At 46.5% G+C, this 25,253-nt stretch overlaps 1 protein-coding gene across 1 annotated transcript in view; it reads left to right on the forward strand.

Moving 5' to 3' along the window:
* The window catches only part of LOC139418099 (testican-2-like), a 97,428-nt gene extending 74,076 nt beyond the window's left edge, over positions 1–23,352 (forward strand). Inside the window, exons 9-11 of the mRNA XM_071167285.1 lie at positions 1,420–1,482; positions 12,556–12,693; positions 21,551–23,352. Of these exons, the coding sequence (XP_071023386.1) occupies positions 1,420–1,482; positions 12,556–12,693; positions 21,551–21,693 (344 nt within the window). The 3' untranslated portion in view covers positions 21,694–23,352. The remainder of the gene's footprint in view (positions 1–1,419; positions 1,483–12,555; positions 12,694–21,550) is intronic.
* Positions 23,353–25,253: the final 1,901 nt, after the last annotated feature.

Consider the following 25,253-nt stretch of genomic DNA (forward strand, 5'->3'; position numbering starts at 1 on the left):
CTGCTTCTGGAGGGAAAGTGAGTTACTGACTGACTGACTGACTGACCCAGGGTTCTGCTTCTGGAGGGAAAGTGAGTTACTGACTGACTGACTGACTGGCTGACTGACTGACTGGCTGGCTGACTGGCTGACTGACCCAGGGTTCTGCTTCTGGAGGGAAAGTGAGTTACTGACTGACTGACTGACTGACCCAGGGTTCTGCTTCTGGAGGGAAAGTGAGTTACTGACTGACTGACTGACTGGCTGACTGACTGACTGGCTGGCTGACTGGCTGACCCAGGGTTCTGCTTCTGGAGGGAAAGTGAGTTACTGACTGGCTGACTGACTGACTGACCCAGGGTTCTGCTTCTGGAGGGAAAGTGAGTGTTACTGACTGACTGACTGACTGACTGACTGGCTGACTGACTGACCCAGGGTTCTGCTTCTGGAGAGAAAGTGAGTTACTGACTGGCTGACTGGCTGACTGACTGACTGACTGATTGACTGACTGACTGACCCAGGGTTCTGTTTTTGGAGGGAAAGTGAGTTACTGACTGATTGACTAACTGACTGGCTGACTGACCCAGGGTTCTGCTTCTGGAGGGAAAGTGAGTGTGTGACCAATCTGGGGTTTAAGGGACCACAATGGAAATAAGTCCTGTCCGTATTGTGCTACCCCTGACAAGTTTTTAAAATCAAACTATTTTTTTTAAACTGTCAAATAAAATCAATCTTAAGGCTGTGTTAGACTGCTGAGATCCACTGTTGTATAAATACATCACCAATAGTGTTGCCTCTGCTTCTGGGGATGTGAGTGTTACTGACTGACTGACTCTCTCTCTTTCTCTCTCTTTCTCTCTCTCTCTCTCTCTCTCTCTCTCTCTCTCTCTCTCTCTCTCTCTCTCTCTCTCTCTCTCTCTCTTTCTCTCTTTCTCTCTCTTTCTCTTTCTCTCTCTCCCGTTCTCTTTCTCTCTCTATCTCTCTCTCTCTCTCTTTCTGCCTCTCTCTCTTTCTGTCTCTCTCTTTCTCTTCCTCTCTTTCTCTTCCCCTCTCTCTCTTTCTTTCTCTTCCTCTCTCTCTCTTTCTGTCTCTCTCTTTCTCTTCCTCTCTCTCTCTTTCTGTCTCTCTCTTTCTCTTCCTGTCTCTCTCTCTCTCCCCCTCTCTCTCTCCCCCTCTCTGTCTCTCCCTCTCCCTCTCCCTCTCTCTCTCTCTCTCTCTCTCTCTCTCTCTCTCTCTCTCATCCAAAGTCATCCATTATGCTAGTTCACTCAGCACTTAGTTGATAATCAATAAGAGTATAAAAGAATGAAAATACAAGATTTACTAAACCAATCAATGCAGGAGAAAAGTGTGATTATGAAAACGATTGATTGAAATTCCATTTAGAATAGAACGGTTGAAATGCTTTTTCTGGCATCACGTCTATGTTGTCTTCCTCAGAGCCCGCTTGTCTGGCTGAACTAGAGAGGATCCAGGTTCAACAAGTGGCCAAGAAGAAGCCTGGTAAGTGTCTGTCTTATAACAGGGCACCCTATTCCCTACATAGTGCACTACTTTTGCCCATGGTCTATAAGGCTGTGGTTAAAAGTAGTGCACTATGTAGGGAATAGGGTGTCATTTGGGATGCACACAATGAGATTAATTAATTTAGTATATTGGTGTCTATGACTCTGCTATCAGCTGAAAGGTTTTCCATATTGGTGTCTATGACTCTGCTATCAGCTGAAAGGTTTTCTACATTGGTGTCTATGACTCTGCTATCAACTGAAAGGTTTTCCATATTGGTGTCTATGACTATGCTATCAACTGGAAGGTTTTCTATATTGGTGTCTATGACTCTGCTATCAGCTGAAAGGTTTTCCATATTGGTGTCTATGACTCTGCTATCAGCTGAAAGGTTTTCCATATTGGTGTCTATGACTCTGCTATCAACTGGAAGGTTTTCTATATTGGTGTCTATGACTCTGCTATCAACTGAAAGGTTTTCCATATTGGTGTCTATGACTCTGCTATCAGCTGAAAGGTTTTCCATATTGGTGTCTATGACTCTGCTATCAGCTGAAAGGTTTTCCATATTGGTGTCTATGACTCTGCTATCAACTGGAAGGTTTTCTATATTGGTGTCTATGACTCTGCTATCAACTGAAAGGTTTTCTATATTGGTGTCTATGACTCTGCTATCAACTGGAAGGTTTTCTATATTGGTGTCTATGACTCTGCTATCAACTGGAAGGTTTTCTATATTGTATTAGTTGTAGTTTCTTCTGAAGAACAGGTCGTTACGTCACACAGACGTTGGAATAGTTTCTGTGTGTTTCCTGGACATATGTTTCACATAAGGAATACAGGTGTGTGTGTTTCCTGTACATATGTTTCACATAAGGAATACAGGTGTGTGTGTTTCCTGTACATATGTTTCACATAAGGAATACAGGTGTGTATGGTTCCTGGACATATGTTTCACATAAGGAATACAGGTGTGTGTGTTTCACATAAGGAATACAGGTGTGTGTGTTTCACATAAGGAATACAGGTGTGTGTGTTTCCTGTACATATGTTTCACATAAGGAATACAGGTGTGTGTGTTTCCTGGGCATATGGTTTCACATAAGGAATACAGGTGTGTATGGTTCCTGGACATATGTTTCACATAAGGAATACAGGTGTGTGTGTTTCCTGTACATATGTTTCACATAAGGAATAACGGTGTGTGTGTTTCCTGTACATATGTTTCACATAAGGAATACAGGTGTGTATGTTTCACATAAGGAATACAGGTGTGTGTGTTTCCTGGACATATGGTTTCACATAAGGAATAACGGTGTGGAGGATCTATTCCCACTGATCTACTCGTCAGCCTGTTCTGGTGTAGGCGGGTGTTAGCTGCTGCTGCTAGTCTGCCCGTGTTGTGGCTGGTGTGTGTCTGTGTAGTGAGGTACAGTGTGTGTGTCTGTGCGGTGAGGTACAGTGTGTGTGTCTGTGTAGTGAGGTACAGTGTGTGTGTCTGTGCGGTGAGGTACAGTGTGTGTGTGTGTGCGGTGAGGTACAGTGTGTGTGTGTGTGTGTGTGTGTGTGTGTGTGTGTGTGTGTGTGTGTGTGTGTGTGTGTGTGTGTGTGTGTGTGTGTGTGTGTGTGTGTGTGTGTGTGTGTGTGTACTTGTGTAGTGCTGAGAGGGTGCCTGGAGCACATCGTGTTAGGATTGTGCCGTGGCTAGTGTGTGTGTAGTTTGTGTGTAGTTGTGTAACAAGGTGACTGCAGCAACAGGGAAGCTGGAGGATGCTCATTAAACAGACAGGCAGCAGCCAGAATCAAGGCCTAATCAGGCTGATTGGAGAGCAGTGCTAAGGTGAACCCCATGGAGCCCACAGCAGGCTCAGAGAGAGAGGGTTTTTTATTTTATTATTCCTTTATTAGTCGGTTACAACAGTTACATCACCAACAGAACAAACCCCACTTCACTTCAACAGACTACAAAGTTAGAACCAAGCCCCCTTCCTCGTCCAGGGTATGTAGAGCCCCCTCTGACGCCCCACACCACTACAAAGTCCCCCGGATGGTTCCCCAGCCTCCCCCCATATAGATGGTTCAGTGTCAGCCGAGGCGGAACCAGGCCCAGCAGCACATCTCTGGGCTCCGTACACCCTCCCCCTGTATCTCATGTTTCCTGGTCTTCCACACTGCCATTCTGGTCTGACTCAACACCCCCTCCTCACAGAACAGACACCCCCTCCCCACAGAACAGACACCCCCTCCTCACAGAACAGACACCCCCCTCCCCACAGAACAGACACCCCCCCCCCCCCCCCACAGAACAGACACCCCCTCCTCACAGAACAGACACCCCCTCCTCACAGAACAGACACCCCCTCCCCACAGAACAGACACCCCCTCCCCACAGAACAGACACCCCCCTCCCCACAGAACAGACACCCCCTCCCCACAGAACAGACACCCCCTCCTCACAGAACAGACACCCCCCTCCTCACAGAACAGACACCCCCCTCCCCACAGAACAGACCCCCCCCCCCCCCCCCACAGAACAGACACCCCCTCCTCACAGAACAGACACCCCCTCCCCACAGAACAGACACCCCCTCCTCACAGAACAGACACCCCCTCCTCACAGAACAGACACCCCCCCCCCCCCACAGAACAGACACCCCCTCCCCACAGAACAGACACCCCCCTCCCCACAGAACAGACACCCCCCTCCCCACAGAACAGACACCCCCCTCCCCACAGAACAGACACCCCCCTCCCCACAGAACAGACACCCCCCTCCCCACAGAACAGACACCCCCTCCCCACAGAACAGACACCCCCTCCCCACAGAACAGACACCCCCCTCCCCACAGAACAGACACCCCCCCCCCACAGAACAGACACCCCCCTCCCCACAGAACAGACACCCCCTCCCCACAGAACAGACACCCCCTCCCCACAGAACAGACACCCCCCTCCCCACAGAACAGACACCCCCCTCCCCACAGAACAGACACCCCCCCCCCCCCCACAGAACAGACACCCCCCTCCCCACAGAACAGACACCCCCCCCCCCCCCCCCCCCCCCACAGAACAGACACCCCCCCCCCCACAGAACAGACACCCCCCTCCCCACAGAACAGACACCCCCCTCCCCACAGAACAGACACCCCCCTCCCCACAGAACAGACACCCCCCCCCCCTCCCCACAGAACAGACACCCCCCTCCCCACAGAACAGACACCCCCCTCCCCACAGAACAGACACCCCCCTCCCCACAGAACAGACACCCCCCTCCCCACAGAACAGACACCCCCTCCCCACAGAACAGACACCCCCCCCCCCCCCCACAGAACAGACACCCCCCCCCCCCCCCACAGAACAGACACCCCCCTCCCCACAGAACAGACACCCCCCCCCCCTCCCCACAGAACAGACACCCCCCTCCCCACAGAACAGACACCCCCCTCCCCACAGAACAGACACCCCCCTCCCCACAGAACAGACACCCCCCTCCCCACAGAACAGACACCCCCCTCCCCACAGAACAGACCCCCCCCCCCCCCCCACAGAACAGACACCCCCCCCCCCTCCCCACAGAACAGACACCCCCCTCCCCACAGAACAGACACCCCCCCTCCCTCCCCACAGAACAGACACCCCCCTCCCCACAGAACAGACACCCCCCTCCCCACAGAACAGACACCCCCCTCCCCACAGAACAGACACCCCCCTCCCCACAGAACAGACACCCCCCTCCCCACAGAACAGACACCCCCCTCCCCACAGAACAGACACCCCCTCCCCACAGAACAGACACCCCCCTCCCCACAGAACAGACACCCCCCTCCCCACAGAACAGACACCCCCCTCCCCACAGAACAGACACCCCCCTCCCCACAGAACAGACAACCCCTCCCCACAGAACAGACAACCCCTCCCCACAGAACAGACACCCCCCTCCCCACAGAACAGACACCCCCCTCCCCACAGAACAGACACCCCCCTCCCCACAGAACAGACACCCCCCTCCCCACAGAACAGACAACCCCTCCCCACTGATGGATCAAGGTGTGCCACGTATCTGTTGGTAGCGATAGCCCTGTGAATAATCCTCCACTGTAGATCAGCAATACGCTTCTCTATGAGAGTCTTATACAGGGAGCGCCAACATCCTCTCAGAGAAGAACCTGGTCCCAACCTCCCCTACCAGACCGTTCGTTGCCCTCAGCCCATTCAGAATGGTCTTCCTGAGCCATCTTCACAGACACTGTGTACAGAGCCTTTTAGCTGGCTGTGGAAAAGGCCCCCGGCTCTGAAGTCTTGAATGATAGGATCATTTCCTCACCCTCCTGGTGTTCCTCTGCAGTGGCAGCAATAAGAGAGCACACCCTCCTCTCACACCCTCCTCTCCTTCCCTCCTCTGCCTACCTCCTCTCCCTCCATTCTCCTCTCACGCCTCCTCTCCCTCCCTCCCTCCCCTCCCTTCTCTCACTCCCTCCTCTCACCCTCCTCTCCCTCCCTCCTCTCACTCCTCCTTTCCCTCCCTCCCTCCCCTCCCTTCTCTCACTCCCTCCTCTCACCCTCCTCTCCCTCCCTCCTCTCACTCCTCCTTTCCCTCCCTCCCTCCCTCCTCTCACTCCTTCCTCTCTCCTCCTCTCACACCCTCCTCTCCTTCCCTCCTCTGCCTCCCTCCTCCTCTCCCTCCTCTCACTCCCTCCCCTCCTTCCTCTCCCTCCCTCACTCCTCTCACTCCCTCCCCTCCCTCCTCTCCATCCCTCCTCTCACTCCTCCTCTCACTCCTCCTCCTCTCACTCCCTCCTCTCCCTCCCTTCCTCCTCCTCTCCCTCCTCTCCCTCACCTGTTCCTCCTCTCACTCCTCCTCTCACTCCTTCCTCTCTCTCCCTCCTCCTACCTCTCAACTCCCTCCCTCCCTCCCTCCTCCCCTCACTCCTCCTCTCCCTCCCTCCTCTCACTCCCTCCCCTCCCTCCTCTCACACCCTCCTCTCCTTCCCTCCTCTCCCTCCCTCCCTCCTCTCACTCCTCCTCTCACTCCTCTGAACAAAAAAGGACAGCAACCTCTCACCACACACAGCACCCTCACACAACCAACTCCAGAGACAGAGAGAGAGAGACTCTCTCCTTCCAGTGTTGTGATTGGCAGGCCTGTCAGTACAGGTGCCAATCAAAGGACAACAAGGAACCAAACCAAAAAACAGGCCGACTGACATGATTGTGATTTTACTCCTCTGCTCAAGGATACCTAATGCTCCTACAGCAGAGTGGTGCAGTATGGTGGGATATGGTGCAGTATGTTGGGATATGGTGCAGTATGTTGGGATAGGGTACAGTATGGTGCAGTATGATGGGGTATGGTGCAGTGTGTTGGGATATGGTGCAGTATGTTGGTATGGTACAGTATGGTGCAGTATGATGGGGTATGGTACAGTATGGTGCAGTATGATGGGGTATGGTACAGTATGGTGCAGTATGTTGGGTATGGTACAGTATGGTGCAGTATGATGGGGTATGGTGCAGTATGATGGGGTGTGGTGCAGTATGGTGGGGTATGGTGCAGTATGTTACAGTATGGTGCAGTATGGTGGGGTATGGTGCAGTATGTTACAGTATGGTGCAGTATGTTGGGGTATGGTGCAGTATGTTACAGTATGGTGCAGTATGGTGGGGTATGGTGCAGTATGGTGGGGTATGGTGCAGTATGGTGGGGTATGGTGCAGTATGGTGGGGTATGGTGCAATATGTTACAGTATGGTGCAGTATGGTGGGGTATGGTGCAGTATGGTGGGGTATGGTGCAGTATGTTACAGTATGGTGCAGTATGGTGGGGTATGGTGCAGTATGGTGGGGTATGTTACAGTATGGTGCAGTATGGTGGGGTATGGTGCAGTATGTTACAGTATGGTGCAGTATGGTGGGGTATGGTGCAGTATGGTGGGGTATGGTGCAGTATGTTACAGTATGGTGCAGTATGTTGGGGTATGTGCAGTATGGTGGGGTATGGTGCAGTATGTTACAGTATGGTGCAGTATGTTGGGGTATGGTGCAGTATGGTGGGGTATGGTGCAGTATGTTACAGTATGGTGCAGTATGGTGGGGTATGGTGCAGTATGTTACAGTATGGTGCAGTATGGTGGGGTATGGTGCAGTATGGTGGGGTATGGTGGGATATGGTGCAGTATGGTGGGGTATGGTGCAGTATGTTACAGTATGGTGCAGTATGTTGGGGGTATGGTGCAGTATGGTGGGGTATGGTGCAGTATGTTACAGTATGGTGCAGTATGGTGGGGTATGGTGCAGTATGTTGGGTATGGTGCAGTATGGGTACCAACTGAGGATAAGGAGGAACCAAACCAAAAACAGGCTTTAAATATTTGAAGACAAGTTTAAAGTTAGTTCCCCATTGGGACTTGAAATGTCTTATTCCTTGTCTCGTCTCTTTATTTTGGGGGCATTTGTAACTCCGCCCCCTCGCTACAGTGTTTATGTAAAGTGGCAGTTGTGTTTGACAGTTGGTCTGAAGGGAGGAGGCTGAAACAGAGGGGGAACTGTCACAGGACTGTCAACCATTTTAACATGACACTATCAAGACATAGACATAAAGTTGAAGTCGGAAGTTTACATACATCTTAGCCAAATACATTTAAACTCAGTTTTTCACAATTCCTGACATTTAATCCTAGTAAAAAAAATCCCTGTTTTAGGTCAGTTAGGATCACCACTTTATTTTAAGAATGTGACATGTCAGAATAATAGTAGAGATATGTCACGATCGTCGTAGGAACATTCAGAGCAAAGCGCAGCGGGACATTGGTTCGACATATTTTATTGATAAGTGAAACGCGCAAAAAACAATAACGCGACACGTGACGCTCATGCAGTGCTCACAGAAACGAGATCCCACAAAACACAGTAGGGAAATGGCTGCCTAAATATGATCCCCAATCAGAGACAACGCTAAACAGCTGCCTCTGATTGGGAACCATACCAGCCCAACGTAGAAATAAACACACTAGATCACCCACCCTAGGCACACCCGACCTAACCAAAATAGAGAATAAAAAGGCTCTCTATGGTCAGGGCGTGACAAGATAATGATTTATTTCAGCTTTTATTTCTTTCATGACATTCCCAGTGGGTCAGAAGTTTACATGCACTCAATTAGTATTTGGTAGCATTGCCTTTAAATTGTTTAACTTGGGTCAAACGTTTCGGGTAGCCTTCCAGAAGCTTCCCGTAATAAGTTGGGTGAATTTTGGCCCATTCCTCCTGACAGAGCTGGTGTAACTGAGTCACGTTTGTAGGCCTCCTTGCTCGCACACACTTTTTCAGTTCTGCCCACAAATGTTCTATAGGATTGAGGTCAGGGCTTTGTGATGGCCACTCCAATACCTTGACTTTGTTGTCCTTTTTTCCACAACTTTGGAAGTATGCTTGGGGTCATTGTCCATTTGGAAGACTCATTTGCGACCAAGCTTTAACTGACTGATGTCTTGAGATGTTGCTTCAATATATCCACATAATTTTATTTCGTCATGATGCCATCTATTTTGAGAAGTGCACCAGTCCCTCCTGCAGTAAAGCACCCCCACAACATGATGCTGCCACCCCCGTGCTTCACGGTTGGGATGGTGTTCTTCAGCTTGCAAGCCTCCCCCTTTTTCCTCCAAACATAACGATGGGTATTATGGCCAAACAGTTCCATTTTTGTGTCATCAGACCAGAGGACATTTCTCCAAAAAGTACAATCTTTGTCCCCATGTGTAGTTGCAAACTATAGTCTAGCATTTTTATGGCGGTTTTGGAGCAGTGGCTTCTTCCTCGCCGAGCAGCCTTTCAGGTTATGTTGATATAGGACTTGTTTTATTGTGAATATAGATACTTTAGTACCTGTTTCCTTCAGCATCTTCACAAGGTCCTTTGCTGCTGTTCTGGGATTGATTTGCACTTTTCACACCAAAGTACGTTCATCTCTAGGAGACAGAAGGCGTCTCCTTCCTGAGCAGTATGACGACTGCGTGGTCCCATGGTGTTTATACTTGCGTGCTATTGTTTGTACAGATGAACATGGTACCTCAGGCGTTTGGAAATTGCTCTCAAGGATGAACCAGACTTGTGGAGGTCTACAAAAAAAATTCTGAGGTCTTGACTGATTTCTTTTGATTTTCTCATGATGTCAAGCAAAGAGGCACTGAGTTTGAAGGTACGCCTTGAAATACATCCACAGGTACACCTCCAATTGACTCCAATGATGTCAATTAGCCTATCAGAAGCTTCTAAAACCAGGACATAATTTTCTGGAATATTCCAAGCTGTTTAAAGGCACAGTCAACTTAGTGTATGTACACTTCTGACCCACTGGAATTGTGATACAGTGAATTATAAGTGAAAAAATCTGTCTGTAAACAATTGTTAGAAAAATGACTTGTCCTAATCAACTTGCCAAAACTATAGTTTTTTAACAAGAAATCTGTGGAGTGGTTGAAAAACGAGTTTTAATGACTCCAACCTAAGTATATTTAAACTTCCGACTTCAACTGTACATGAGTAAATATATATATTAAAATGACACTATCACAGCATAGAGAGACATGCCTGAGTAAATATATAGATTAAAATGACACTATCACAGCAGAGAGACATGCCTGAGTAAATATATAGATTAAAATGACACTATCACAGCATAGAGAGACATGCCTGAGTAAATATATAGATTAAAATGACACTATCACACTATTTATTTAATTTTTTTGCCTTTACCTCCCTTATCTCACCTCATTTGCTCACATCGTATATAGACTTGTTTATACTGTATTATTGACTGTATGTTTGTTTTACTCCATGTGTAACTCTGTGTTGTTCTATGTGTCGAACTGCTTGGCTTTATCTTGGCCAGGTCGCAGTTGTAAATGAGAACTTGTTCTCAACTTGCCTACCTGGTTAAATAAAGGTGAAATAAAATGAAAAATAAAATAAAATAGAGAGACATGCCTGAGTAAATATATAGATATACATATATAGATAAATATATAGATATAAATATATAGATAAATATATAGATATAAATATATAGATATACATATATAGATAAATATATAGATATAAATATATAGATATACATATATAGATAAATATATAGATATACATATATAGATAATATATAGATATACATATATAGATAAATATATAGATATAAATATAGAGATAAATATATAGATATAAATATATAGATATAAATATATAGATATAAATATATAGATATAAATATATAGATATAAATATATAGATAAATATATAGATATAAATATATAGATAAATTAATAGAAATAAATATATAGATATAAATATATATATATAAATATATAGATAAATATATAGATAAATATATAGATATAAATATATAGATATAAATATATAGATATAAATATATAGATATAAATATAGATATAAATATATAGATAAATATATAGATAAATATATAGATAAATATATAGATATAAATATATAGATAAATATATAGATAAATATATAGATAAATATATAGATATAAATATATAGATAAATATATAGATATAAATATATAGATAAATATATAGATAAATATATAGATATAAATATATAGATAAATATATAGATATAAATATATAGATAAATATATAGAGATAAATATATAGATATAAATATATAGATATAAATATATAGATAAATATATAGATATAAATATATAGATAAATATATAGATATAAATATATAGATAAATATATAGATAAATATATAGATAAATATATAGATATAAATATATAGATAAATATATAGATATATTAATGCATCTTGAATAAGGGCTCAATAAAGCAGACCTGAGTCCCGTCTCTCTCTGAGACAAACACATTTTGATGGACCTTGGATTATGTGATGCCTGGTTCTGTCACCTGGCTATCTTGAGATGAATGCACTGTGGGTCTCTGTGGATGGGAACATCTGCTAAATGACTACACTGTAATGTAGTGCTGTGGGTCTCTCTGGATGGGAACGTCTGCTAAATGACTACACTGTAATGTAGTGCTGTGGGTCTCTCTGGATGGGAACATCTGCTAAATGACTACACTGTAATGTAGTGCTGTGGGTCTCTCTGGATGGGAACGTCTGCTAAATGACTACACTGTAATGTAGTGCTGTGGGTCTCTCTGGATGGGAACGTCTGCTAAATGACTACACTGTAATGTAGTGCTGTGGGTCTCTCTGGATGGGAACGTCTGCTAAATGACTACACTGTAATGTAGTGCTGTGGGTCTCTCTGGATGGGAACGTCTGCGAAATGACTACACTGTAATGTAGTGCTGTGGGTCTCTCTGGATGGGAACGTCTGCTAAATGACTACACTGTAATGTAGTGCTGTGGGTTTTATGTGTAGTTTCCTGTTTGGACCCCAGGAAGAGCAGACCCTGCCTCAGCAGCAGCTCACTGGGGATCCTAATAAATATTACTGATACTACTACTCTCTCTGTCTCTCTCTCGTCTCTCCCTGTTTTTTCTTATCCTCTCTCTGTCTCTCTAACTCTTTCCTCTCCCTGTTTTTTCTATCCCTCTCTGTGTCTCTCTAACTCTTTCCTCTCCCTGTTTTTTCTTATCCTCTCTCTGTCTCTCTAACTCTTTCCTCTCCCTGTTTTTTCTTACCCTCTCTCTGTCTCTCTCTCGCCTCCCTGTTTTTTCTCTCTCTCACTCTCTCGCCTCCCTGTTTTTTCTATCCCTCTCTCTTCCTCTCTCTCTCTTTTTCTGTCTCTATTTTTCCCTCTCTCTTTCTATCTCCCTCTCTGTCTTTCTCCCTCTCTTCTACCCTCTCTCTCACCTTGTCTCTCTTTCTCTCTCTGGCATTCAGACAGCCCCTCCTCAGACAGCTCCTCCTCTGTTACCTCTCCTTCCTTTCCGGACTGAGTCTCCTCACAGGTCTACAAGCTGTGCTGATGTTTTTTTATTTATGCACCACTTATCTCTTCCACCGGTGTGAGGTGGCGCAGAGAGCTCCGCTGCACAGTGCATACATATTTAACAACACAGTGTGTGTGTGTTTTTTTGCAGGCATGTACATCCCCAGCTGCGATGAGGACGGCTACTACAGGCAGCTGCAGTGTGACCAGAGCATGGGAGAGTGTTGGTGTGTTGACCAGCACGGAGGAGAAATTATGGGCTCTAGAATCCATGGCAACCCTGACTGTGGTAAGAGCTCTAGGGCTGTAGGGAAGAGCTTCTTGGTGGTTATACAATAACAAAAAGCAGGCATTGTGATTGGTTGAGACACGTTCTAAGCCACTTTAAAAAAAAACTGTTTAGTATGGGTCAGCCTATGAGAAATGCCTGCGCATTCTCGGGGGGGGGGGGGGGGGGGGGGGGGGGGGTTTGTACAAACGCTTCTGTCTGTCTCTGGACATTTGCAACATTGTTTCGATATTGAAATTGGATCTCCACTATCCTATTGAGAATGAATTAACGTGTCAGGATGAGACGCACATCTTTTCTCAGCCAGTCGAAATCATGAATCAGCAAAAAGGAGGGTGGGGTATATTGGCCATATACCCCACCCTCCTCGGGCCTTATTGTTTAATTGTACACTCAGCCCTTAGCCGTGGTATATTGGCCATATACCCCACCCTCCTCGGGCCTTATTGTTTAATTGTACACTCAGCCCTTAGCCGTGGTATATTGGCCATATACCCCACCCTCCTCGGGCCTTATTGTTTAATTGTACACTCAGCCCTTAGCCGTGGTATATTGGCCATATACCCCACCCTCCTCGGGCCTTATTGTTTAATTGTACACTCAGCCCTTAGCCGTGGTATATTGGCCATATACCCCACCCTCCTCGGGCCTTATTGTTTAATTGTACACTCAGCCCTTAGCCGTGGTATATTGGCCATATACCCCACCCTCCTCGGGCCTTATTGTTTAATTGTACACTCAGCCCTTAGCCGTGGTATATTGGCCATATACCCCACCCTCCTTGGGCCTTATTGTTTAATTGTACACTCAGCCCTTAGCCGTGGTATATTGGCCATATACCCCACCCTCCTCGGGCCTTATTGCTTAATTGTACACTCAGCCCTTAGCCGTGGTATATTGGCCATATACCCCACCCTCCTCGGGCCTTATTGTTTAATTGTACACTCAGCCCTTAGCCGTGGTATATTGGCCATATACCCCACCCACAACTCAAGGTTGTGCAAAAAGGGCTTTTTTATCACGGCTACACTGCTCTACAAGGCTCCTCTTCTTCTGTGAGGTTTAACAGGTTGGTATCCAATATGTGGCTTTACCTCCCCCAACGGAACTACAGTATAGATCCATTACACTTTGTGTGAGGTTTAACAGCGGTTGGTATCCAATATGTGGCTTTACCTCCCCCAACGGAACTACAGTATAGATCCATTACACTTTGTGTGAGGTTTAACAGCGGTTGGTATCCAATATGTGGCTTTACCTCCCCCAACAGAACTACAGTATAGATCCATTACACTTTGTGATACAAAATGGGAAAAGAGGAACCGGGGAATTATAATAAATAAATAAATAAAGATATACATATATTTTAATTACCCTACCAACTTAACCCTACACTCATTAAAAACCCACGACCACATTCCACTACTTTGATCCTATCTGCTCCGGCACCATGCCAGCGGCCTGGGGGGACAGGACAACAAACCCTGTATCTCTTCCGAAGTCAAATCTCATATATCCAGATACATCCTCTGCAGCTGCCACCACAACATATATTCTCTGTGATTCACCTTCCATTTCCGCGGTACAGTTGATAACCACTGCTATAAACACTAAGAAGCCAACCTTACTGAAGCATATATCACTCGTTGGCTGATCCTTCTGTTCTGGCACAGATCTACTATTCACTGGAATCCTCTCAGGATCCCTCACCCTTGACCCCTCCTCCTCTACTTTCTTCACTGCCTCCGCGTACGACACTGTCCGCACTACTCTGACTCAAAGCCACCTCAATCTGCCTCTCTCACAGCAGACACTTCCGATCCCCAGCATCATAGACACCCCTACAGTCAACACACACCACTTTATCCACCGAAACGACACAATCCTCTTTCCCATTGCCCTCCTGCACACTTCCCACATCTTGGAATCTCCGTCCTTCACACCGCTGTGACATGGCCATAAACGTGGCACCTGAAACACTGCAGTGGATTCGGGAACAGAAGCTCTAACAGGAGACCTGATATATCCTAACATGGCTTTGTTGGGTAGAGACTCTGACTCAAAACCAAGTGGAGGCTCCTGAGGGGAGGACGGCTCATAATGTCTGGAACAGAGCCAATGGAATGGCATCAAACACACGGAAACAAATGTGTTTGATACTATTCCACTCCAGCCGTTACCACGAGCCCGTCCTCCCCAATTAAGGTGCCACCAACCTCCAGTGTTCAAAACTCAAAAGGACTGACGGTGACTCCTCTGTTTCCCCATGCTCACCACCGGGTCTGTGTCGCACCAAACGACGAGCGTCACCAACACCAGGAATCTTCAACTTCAATTGTTCCACCTCCAAACCTAACGCTACCCCAGACATCACTCCCTTTAATGGTGCCCTGTAACTAAGTGTAAAGCAAGATGCAGGTCTTTCCCCAAGTTGCGTCGCACGGAGAGCCCTGCTCCCTCTGATCTGAATAAACACAAACAAATATCACCAGTCCACTTCGGGTTACCTTCACCGACTCAACAGCACCCGCCATCTTTTCCACCCAACCTGAAACCACCCGTGAATCAGCCAAAGGGCCTGGTTCCGCCCTCACTCCCACTGGACCAAACTTGTCTTTATCAATAACCATGTCCATCAATGCAAGTCTCTGGCTCCGAGATCCTCACAACACCATCTACCCCTTCACCTCCAGAAGTGGAACTGGCGTCCGCCTCACTCTGTTTGAACTTGTGATCAGTCTTCCTCGTCATACTCTCTCCATTGTTATTGTTAGCTTCAATAGATTCAGACCTCCCTCAGTCTTCCTCGTCATACCCTCTCCATTGTTATTGCTAGCTTCAATAGATTCAGACCTCCCTCAGTCTTCCTCGTCATACCCTCTCCATTGTTATTGCTAGCTTCAATAGATTCAAACCTCCCTCAGTCTTTTCAACCTCCTCTCACTTTCAAATCAAATCACATTTTATTGGTCACATGCACATGGTTAGCAAATGTTATTGAGAGTGTAGTGTAGGGAAATGCTTTCTCTCCCATTTTGTATTTATTAAGGATCCCCATTGGCTGTTGCCAAGGCAACAGCTACTCTTCCTGGGGCCCAAACACATTAAAGTACTTACATATAAAACATAATATAAAACAGTACATCATAAAACATGATCACACCACTACATATCTACAATACAAAATGTATAATACCAACCATACAACTATATTACAATGTATGTGTGCTAGCGTGTGCGTGTGCTAGCGTGTGCGTGTGTCTGTATCTTTGTGTGTGTCTCTTCACAGTCCCCGCTGTTCCATAAGGTGTATGTTTACCTGCTTTCTTAAAATCTGATTCTACTGCTGCATCAGTTACCTGATGTGGAATAGAGTTCCATGTAGTCATGGCTCTATGTAGTACTGTGCGCCTCCCATAGTCTGTTCTGGACTTGGGGACTGTGAAGAGACCTCTGGTGGCATGTCTTGTGGGGTATGCATGGGTGTCAGAGCTTTGTGTTAGTAGTTTAGACAGACCTCTGGTGGCATGTCTTGTGGGGTATGCATGGGTGTCTGAGCTGTGTGTTAGTAGTTTAAACAGACCTCTGGTGGCATGTCTTGTGGGGTATGTATGGGTGTCTGAGCTGTGTGCTAGTAGTTTAAACAGACCTCTGGTGGCATGTCTTGTGGGGTATGTATGGGTGTCTGAGCTGTGTGCCAGTAGTTTAGACAGACCTCTGGTGGCATGTCTTGTGGGGTATGTATGGGTGTCTGAGCTGTGTGCCAGTAGTTTAAACAGACCTCTGGTGGCATGTCTTGTGGGGTATGGATGGGTGTCTGAGCTGTGTGTTAGTAGTTTAGACAGACCTCTGGTGGCATGTCTTGTGGGGTATGAATGGGTGTCTGAGCTGTGTGCTTGTATTTTAAACAGACAGCTCAGTGCATTCAACATGTCAATACCTCTCCCAAATAAAAGTAGTGATGAAGTCAATCTCTCCTCCACTTTGAACCAGGAGAGATTGACATGCATGTCATTAATGTTAGCTCTCCGTGTACTTTTAAGGGCCAGCCGTGCTGCCCGGTTCTGAGACAATTGTAATTTTCCAAAGTCTCTCTTTGTGGCACCTTGACCACACTGCTGAACAGTAGTCCAGGTGTGACAAAACTATGGCCTGTAGGACCTGCCTTGTTGATAGTGTTGTTACATCAAATCAAATTGTATTGATCACATACACGTGTTTAGCAGATGTTATTGCGTGTGTAGCGAAATGCTTGTGTTCCTAGCTCCCAACACTGAGTAATATCTAACAAGTAATATCGAACAATTTCACAACATTACACACACATTTAAAGTAAAGGAATGGAATTAAGAATATATAAATATTTGGACAAGAAATGTCAGAATCTTAAGAAGACAGAGGAGCTCTTTATTATGGACAGACTTCTCCCCATTTTAGCTACTGTTGTATCAATATGTTTTGACCATGACAGTTTACAATCCAGGGTTACTCCAAGAAGTTTAGTCACCTCAGCTTGCTCAATTTCCACATTATTCATTACGAGTTTTAGTTGAGGTTTAGGGTTTAGTGAATGATTTGTCCCATATACAATGTTTTTAATTTCAGAAATATTTAGGGCTAACTTATTCCTTGCCAGCCACTCTGGACCTAACTGCAGCTCTTCGTTAAGTTTTGCTGTCATTTCAGTCGCTGTAGTAGCTGACATGTAATAGTGTTGAGTCATCCACATACATAGAAACTCTGGCTTTACTCAAAGCCAGTAGCATGTCATTAGTAAAGATTGAAAAATGTAAAGGGCCTAAACAGCTACCCTGGGGAATTCCTGATTCTAACTGGATGATATTTGAGAGGCTTCCATTAAAGAACACCCTCTGTGTTCTGTTAGGCAGGTAACTCTTTATCCACATTATAGCAGAGGGTGTAAAGCCGTAACACATACGTTTTTCCAGCAGCAGCAGACTAATGTCAAAAGCCGCACTGAAATCTAACAAAACAACCTCTACAATCTTTTTCCAGCCAATCATCAGTCATTTGTGTAAGTGTTGTGCTTGTTGAGTGTCCTTTCCTATAAGCATGCTGAAAGTCTGTTGTCAATTTGTTCACTGTGAAATAGCATTGTATCTGGTCAAACACCATTTTTTTCCAGAAGTTTACTAAGGGTTGGTAACAGGCTGATTGGTCAGCTATTTGAGCCAGTGAAGGGGGCTTTACTTTTCTTGGTTAGCGGAATTATTTCAGCTTCCCTCCAGGCCTGAGGGCACACACTCTCTAGTAGTCTTAAATTGAAGATGTGGCAAATAGGAGTGGCAATATCGTCTGCTATTATCCTCAGTCATTTCCCATCTAGATTGTCAGACCCCGGTGGCTCATCATTGTTGATAGACAACAATATTTTTGTTCACCTCTTCCACACTCACTTTACGGAATTCAAAAGTACAATTGTTGTCTTTCATAATTTGGTCAGATATACTTGGATGTGTAGTGTCAGCGTTTGTTGCTGGCATGTCATGCCTAAGTGTGCTTATCTTACCAATGAAAAATTCATTAAAGTATTTGGCAATATCAGTGGGTTTTGTGATGAATGAGCCATCTGATTCAATGCATGATGGAGCAGAGTTTGCCTTTTTTTCACAAATGTTAATTTAAGGTGCTCCAAAGCTTTTTACTGTCATTCTTTATATAATTTCTCTTTGTTTCATAGTGTAGTTTATTTTTATTTAGTTTAGTCACATGATTTCTTAATTTGCAGTACTTTTGCCAATCGGTTGGGCTGCCAGTCTTATGTACCAGACCTTTTGCCTCTTCCCTCTCAACCATAACATTTTTAAATTCCTCATCAATCCAAGGAGATTTAACAGTTGTTACCGTCATTTTCTTAACGGGTGCTTATTAGTAACTGGAATCAGTAGTTTCATATATGCGTCAAGTGCAGTGTCTGGTTGCTCCTCATCACACACCACAGACCAGCAGCGTCTGGTTGCTCCTCATTACACACCACAGACCAGCAGCGTCTGGTTGCTCCTCATTACACACCACAGACCAGCAGCGTCTGGTTGCTCCTCATCACACACCACAGACCAGCAGCGTCTGGTTGCTCCTCATCACACACCACAGACCAGCAGCGTCTGGTTGCTCCTCATTACACACCACAGACCAGCAGCGTCTGGTTGCTCCTCATTACACACCACAGACCAGCAGCGTCTGGTTGCTCCTCATCACACACCACAGACCAGCAGCGTCTGGTTGCTCCTCATCACACACCACAGACCAGCAGCGTCTGGTTGCTCCTCATCACACACCACAGACCAGCAGCGTCTGGTTGCTCCTCATCACACACCACAGACCAGCAGCGTCTGGTTGCTCCTCATCACACACCACAGACCAGCAGCGTCTGGTTGCTCCTCATTACACACCACAGACCAGCAGCGTCTGGTTGCTCCTCATTACACACCACAGACCAGCAGCGTCTGGTTGCTCCTCATCACACACCACAGACCAGCAGCGTCTGGTTGCTCCTCATTACACACCACAGACCAGCAGCGTCTGGTTGCTCCTCATTACACACCACAGACCATCAAATATTCTTTACATCATCAACATATGAATAACTACAAAACTTATTGTGTGACCTCTTATACACTATATTAGGCCCAGCCTTTGGAACTTTGGTTTTTCCTAGATATGGCTACTGTACTGGGGATCACTACATCCTATGCATTTGAATACTGCTTTAAAGCAATCCTCCTCCCGTAATCAATTTACTTGACTATTCAAGCCGAAATCTGTTTTTAGCCTCTTCGAGAGACATGCTAAGCCCTGTACTCCCTCTACTTACAGCACTTTGCTTCGCCTCCTAACTATGACCGCAGCACAGCTGTGCTAAAAAAGTTGTTTAGCTCGCCCTCTCGTGTTCAATTGCTTTAGTATTACAGGCTGTAGGGCTGTATAGAGGTATAGGGCTGTAGGGCTGTATAGAGGTATAGGGCTGTAGGGCTGTATAGAGGTATAGGACTGTATAGGGGTATAGGGCTGTATAGAGGTGTAGGGCTGTATAGAGGTATAGGACTGTATAGGGGTATAGGACTGTAGGACTGTATAGGGATATAAGACTGTATAGGGGTATAGGGCTGTAGGGCTGTGGTGAATAACTTCTTGGTGGTCATATAATAACAATCAGTATTACGGGCTGTATAGGGCTGTAGGACTGTATAGGGCTGTAGGACGGTAGGACTGTATAGGGGTATGGGGCTGTATGACTGTATAGGGGGGGTATAGGACTGTATAGGGGTATAGGGCTGTAGGACTGTATAGGGGTATAGGACTGTATAGGGGTATAGGGCTGTAGGACTGCAGGACTGTATAGGGGTATAGGGCTGTATATGGATATAGGACTGTATAGGGCTATAGGGGGGTATAGGGCTGTATAGGGGTATAGGGCTGTATAGGGGTATAGGGCTGTATAGGGCTATAGGACTGTATAGGGGTATAGTGCTATATAGGGATATAGGGCTGTATAGGGGTATAGTGCTATATAGGGATATAGGGCTGTATAGGGGTATAGGGCTGTATAGGGGTATAGTGCTATATAGGGGTATAGGGCTGTATAGGGGTATAGTGCTGTATAGGGGTATAGTGCTATATAGGGATATAGGGCTGTATAGGGATATAGGACTGTATAGGGCTGTAGGACTGTATAGGGCTGTATAGGGGTATTGGGCTGTATAAGGGTATAGTGCTATATAGAGGTATATGGCTGTATAGGGCTGTATAGGGGTATAGTGCTATATAGGGATATAGGGCTGTATAGGGATATAGGACTGTATAGGGGTATAGGACTGTATAGGGGTATAGGGCTGTATAGAGGTATAGGGCTGTAGGACTGTATAGGGCTGTATAGGGCTGTAGGACTATATAGGGGTATAGGGCTGTATAGGGCTGTAGGACTATATAGGGGTATAGGGCTATAGGACTATATAGGGCTGTATAGGACTGTATAGAACCGTAGGGCTGTATAGGACCATAGGGCTGTATAGAACCGTAGGGCCGTATAGGGCTGTATAGGACCATAGGGCTGTATAGAACCGTAGGGCTGTATAGAACCGTAGGGCTGTATAGAACCGTAGGGCTGTATAGGGCTGTATAGAACCGTATGGCTGTATAGAACCGTAGGGCTGTATAGAACCGTAGGGCTGTATAGGGCTGTATAGAACCGTAGGGCTGTATAGGACCGTAGGGCTGTATAGGGCTGTATAGGACCATAGGGCTGTATAGGGCTGTATAGGACCATAGGGCTGTATAGAACCGTAGGGCTGTATAGGACCGTAGGGCTGTATAGAACCGGAGGGCTGTATAGGGCTGTATAGAACCGTAAGGCTGTATAGAACCGTAGGGCTGTATAGGGCTGTATAGAACCGTAGGGCTGTATAGAACCGTAAGGCTGTATAGAACCGTAGGGCTGTATAGGGCTGTATAGAACCGTAGGGCTGTATAGGGCCGTAGGGCTGTATAGGACTAAAACAAAATGGCTTTTGGTCTTATAATAAGACCAGGATTGAAACAGATGCACTGTGTGGACATCACACTGTGCTGAACAGTCCAGAGCAGTGGGATGGCCACGGCAGCACAGTGGGGTCGGTTTGAATTTCAGCAGTATTAAAGGGATAGTTCATTTGAAATATAAAATACACATTTCTTTCCTTACCCTGAAAGCAGTGTGTGGACAAGGAGAGACTGCAATATGTACCAGTATTAACTACCTACAAACATCCTACTGTATGTTACCTGAAGTCTTTTCTCACATGAAATCATAGGAATTGTTAACTGAGAAATACTCTTTTCATTTCATCCCTCGCTCCAGATGAACTGCTGGGATATTCCGGAGATTTTGGGAGTGGCGTGGGATGGGAGGATGAGGAAGAGAAGGAGGAGAACGGAGAAGAGGCGGAGGAGGAGGAGGAAGAGGAAGAGGGGGAGGCAGACGACGGAGGATACATCTGGTAGAAACTGAACCCAAACGGAGAACCTGGTCAGGATGGATCCACTGGCCTACAACTACAGGGATGATGGCTGAGGCTTGCATCCCAAATGGCACCCTATTCCCTATGTAGTGCACTACTTTTGACCAGGTCTCATAGGGACACCCATAGGGGGCCTGTCAAAAGTAGTGCACTATATAGGGAATAGGGTGTCACTTGGGATGCAAGCATCTTTGTCTCCTAACAGCAAAAGATTTGGGGATTTCGGGGCATGGAATTCTGTCTCTATTGTCGCCGTGTGGATCTGGGGAGTGGGAGGTGGGGGGGGGGGGGGGGGGGTACAGTGGTGAGATTGCTAGTTTTTGTCTTAAATATGTGAATTATTGCTTCATTCTTTTCTGTTTTGTAAGCAAGAGAGCGTTCTGTTTCACCATAGAGAACTATCATCTGATAATCTGGCCATCAAAATGTTACTGTCAGAAATGTATCTAGTATCATACATTTATGTTCCATTGTGAACAATTGCTTGAATATTGAAATCGCAGATCTGCTAAAAATGGAACGGATTGAGACCTGAGACGGCGGAAAAGGGTTCACTATTTACCTGGTTACGTTGCTGCGTATATAAATCCTGTAGCTATGATCTATGAAGCAGGACAACGAGACTAGACTACTCTGGTTATATCCCAAATGGAACACTCTTCCCTTTATAGTGTACAGCTTTTTAATCAGGGCCCATAAAGCTCTGGTCTATAGTCGTGCACTATGCATGGATTAGGGAGCCACTTGGGATGCAAGCCTCTCTTTTAGAGGGTGATTCCACTACTGAGAGAAATTATTATTTTTCTCTTAAAGGTTTCTTAACGGAGCATATTTCTCGGTTCGATTTTTATTTAAAAAAAATTGTATTTCACCTTTATTTAACCAGGTAGGCTAGTTGAGAACATGCTCTTGACGCGGATGTCGTCAAAGTAATGTTGCTCATTGGATCATTTGTGAAAATGACCGTGTTTTCGTGCATTATGTGGGTAAATACAGAACTGAGAAACAGGCTTGTTATGAAGGAAGGCTTTTGTGCTACTTTATTGCTAAAAGGAATACTGATTTACACGGCTCTCGGCGGTTTATAAACCTTTAAAATACTATATATATATATATCGATTAACATAGACACAATAACTACTAATATCTCTTATGAAACTGCTATGGGAACGTTGTTACTTATTGAGTTATTTCAACTCAAAACTTGTAGAATGTATATTACTTACCTACATCCCAAATGGCCCCCTATGCCCTATATAGTGCACTACTTTCTATCCAGGGCTCATACAGACTCTCTGGTCCAAAGTAGTGTACTATATAGGGAATGGTATTCCATTTGGGATGATGCAGACACTACCTTATCCAATGGGAACTCTGTAAATCACTTCAAAGAATGATGTCAGTCGATGTTCTATTCTCTGTCTTTATTTTGGTGTTTATAAAACAACGTGTATATGCTACTTGAAGTTCTGTGTGTATACTTGAAATCTCACCGTTAGATGGTTTATCTACGAGTATATTGTTGCCATTATTATTCCATCACTTCAGTTGTTTTTAGTATATGGCATGTTATAGTGAACATGAATGTACTTCTCCTAGGCTGAGCACTTTACTATTAAAGGCATTGGGCCCCCAAAAACCTCTTGCATTTCCAGTACTACTTTACAAATAGCAACTCTCCTGCAAGATTTGGGAGGTAAATCTGAATCCTTTCTGACGTGACTTCTGCTGAATAGTTAGAAATATAGTGATGTGTACTTGTATGTGATCCACAAAATGACTGACGATGGATAGTTTAACAACAAAGCCAACGTACATGGACAATTATAGGATCCTTTATGTCAGAGCTGAACGTGGAAACAGGTTTTCATTTCATTGGTCCTAAACTGCACTCTCAACAGTATCGACCCTAGCTCAGTGGTCCCGACCCTAGCTCAGTGGTCCCGACCATAGCTCAGTGGTCCCGACCATGGCTCAGTGGTCCCGACCATGGCTCAGTGGTCCCGACCATAGGTCAGTGGTCCCGACCCTAGCTCAGTGGTCCCGACCATGGCTCAGTGGTCCCGACCATGGCTCAGTGGTCCCGACCATGGCTCAGTGGTCCCGACCATGGCTCAGTGGTCCCTACCATAGCTCAGTGGTCCCGACCATGGCTCAGTGGTCCCGACCATAGCTCAGTGGTCCCGACCCTAGCTCAGTGGTCCCGACCCTGGCTCAGTGGTCCCGACCATAGGTCAGTGGTCCCGACCATAGCTCAGTGGTCCCGACCCTAGCTCAGTGGTCCCGACCCTAGGTCAGTGGTCTCGACCCTAGCTAAGTGGTCCCGACCCTAGCTAAGTGGTCCCGACCATAGCTCAGTGGTCCCGACCCTAGCTCAGTGGTCCCGACCCTAGCTCAGTGGTCCCGACCCTAGCTCAGTGGTCTCGACCATAGCTCAGTGGTCCCGACCATCGGTCATAATCTCGACCCTAGCTCAGTGGTCTCGACCATAGGTCAGTGGTCCCGACCATAGCTCAGTGGTCCCGACCCTAGCTCAGTGGTCCCGACCATAGGTCAGTGGTCCCGACCATAGCTCAGTGGTCCCGACCCTAGGTCAGTGGTCTCGCCCCTAGCTCAGTGGTCCCGACCCTAGCTCAGTGGTCCCGACCCTAGCTCAGTGGTCCCGACCCTAGCTCAGTGGTCTCGACCATAGCTCAGTGGTCCCGACCATCGGTCATAATCTCGACCCTAGCTCAGTGGTCCCGACCCTAGCTCAGTGGTCCCGACCCTAGCTCAGTGGTTCCGACCCTAGCTCAGTGGTACCGACCATAGGTCAGTGGTACCGACCCTAGCTCAGTGGTCCCGACCATCGGTCATAATCTCGACCCTAGCTCAGTGGTCTCGACCATAGGTCAGTGGTCCCGACCATCGGTCATAATCTCGACCCTAGCTCAGTGGTCCCGACCCTAGCTCAGTGGTCCCGACCATAGGTCAGTGGTACCGACCCTAGCTCAGTGGTCCAGACCCTAGCTCAGTGGTCCCGACCCTAGCTCAGTGGTTCCGACCCTAGCTCAGTGGTTCCGACCCTAGCTCAGTGGTTCCGACCCTAGCTAAGTGGTCCCGACCCTAGCTAAGTGGTCCCGACCCTAGCTCAGTGGTCCCGACCATAGCTCAGTGGTCCCGACCCTAGCTCAGTGGTCCCGACCCTAGCTCAGTGGTCCCGACCCTAGCTCAGTGGTCTCGACCATAGCTCAGTGGTCCCGACCATCGGTCATAATCTCGACCCTAGCTCAGTGGTCTCGACCATAGGTCAGTGGTCCCGACCCTAGCTCAGTGGTCCCGACCATAGGTCAGTGGTCCCGACCATAGGTCAGTGGTCCCGACCATAGCTCAGTGGTCCCGACCCTAGCTCAGTGGTCTCGCCCCTAGCTCAGTGGTCTCGCCCCTAGCTCAGTGGTCCCGAACCTAGCTCAGTGGTCCCGACCCTAGCTCAGTGGTCCCGACCCTAGCTCAGTGGTCTCGACCATAGCTCAGTGGTCCCGACCATCGGTCATAATCTCGACC

This window comes from Oncorhynchus clarkii, chromosome 1 (assembly GCF_045791955.1).
Source record: "Oncorhynchus clarkii lewisi isolate Uvic-CL-2024 chromosome 1, UVic_Ocla_1.0, whole genome shotgun sequence".
In the NCBI taxonomy this organism is placed as follows: Eukaryota; Metazoa; Chordata; class Actinopteri; order Salmoniformes; family Salmonidae; genus Oncorhynchus; species Oncorhynchus clarkii.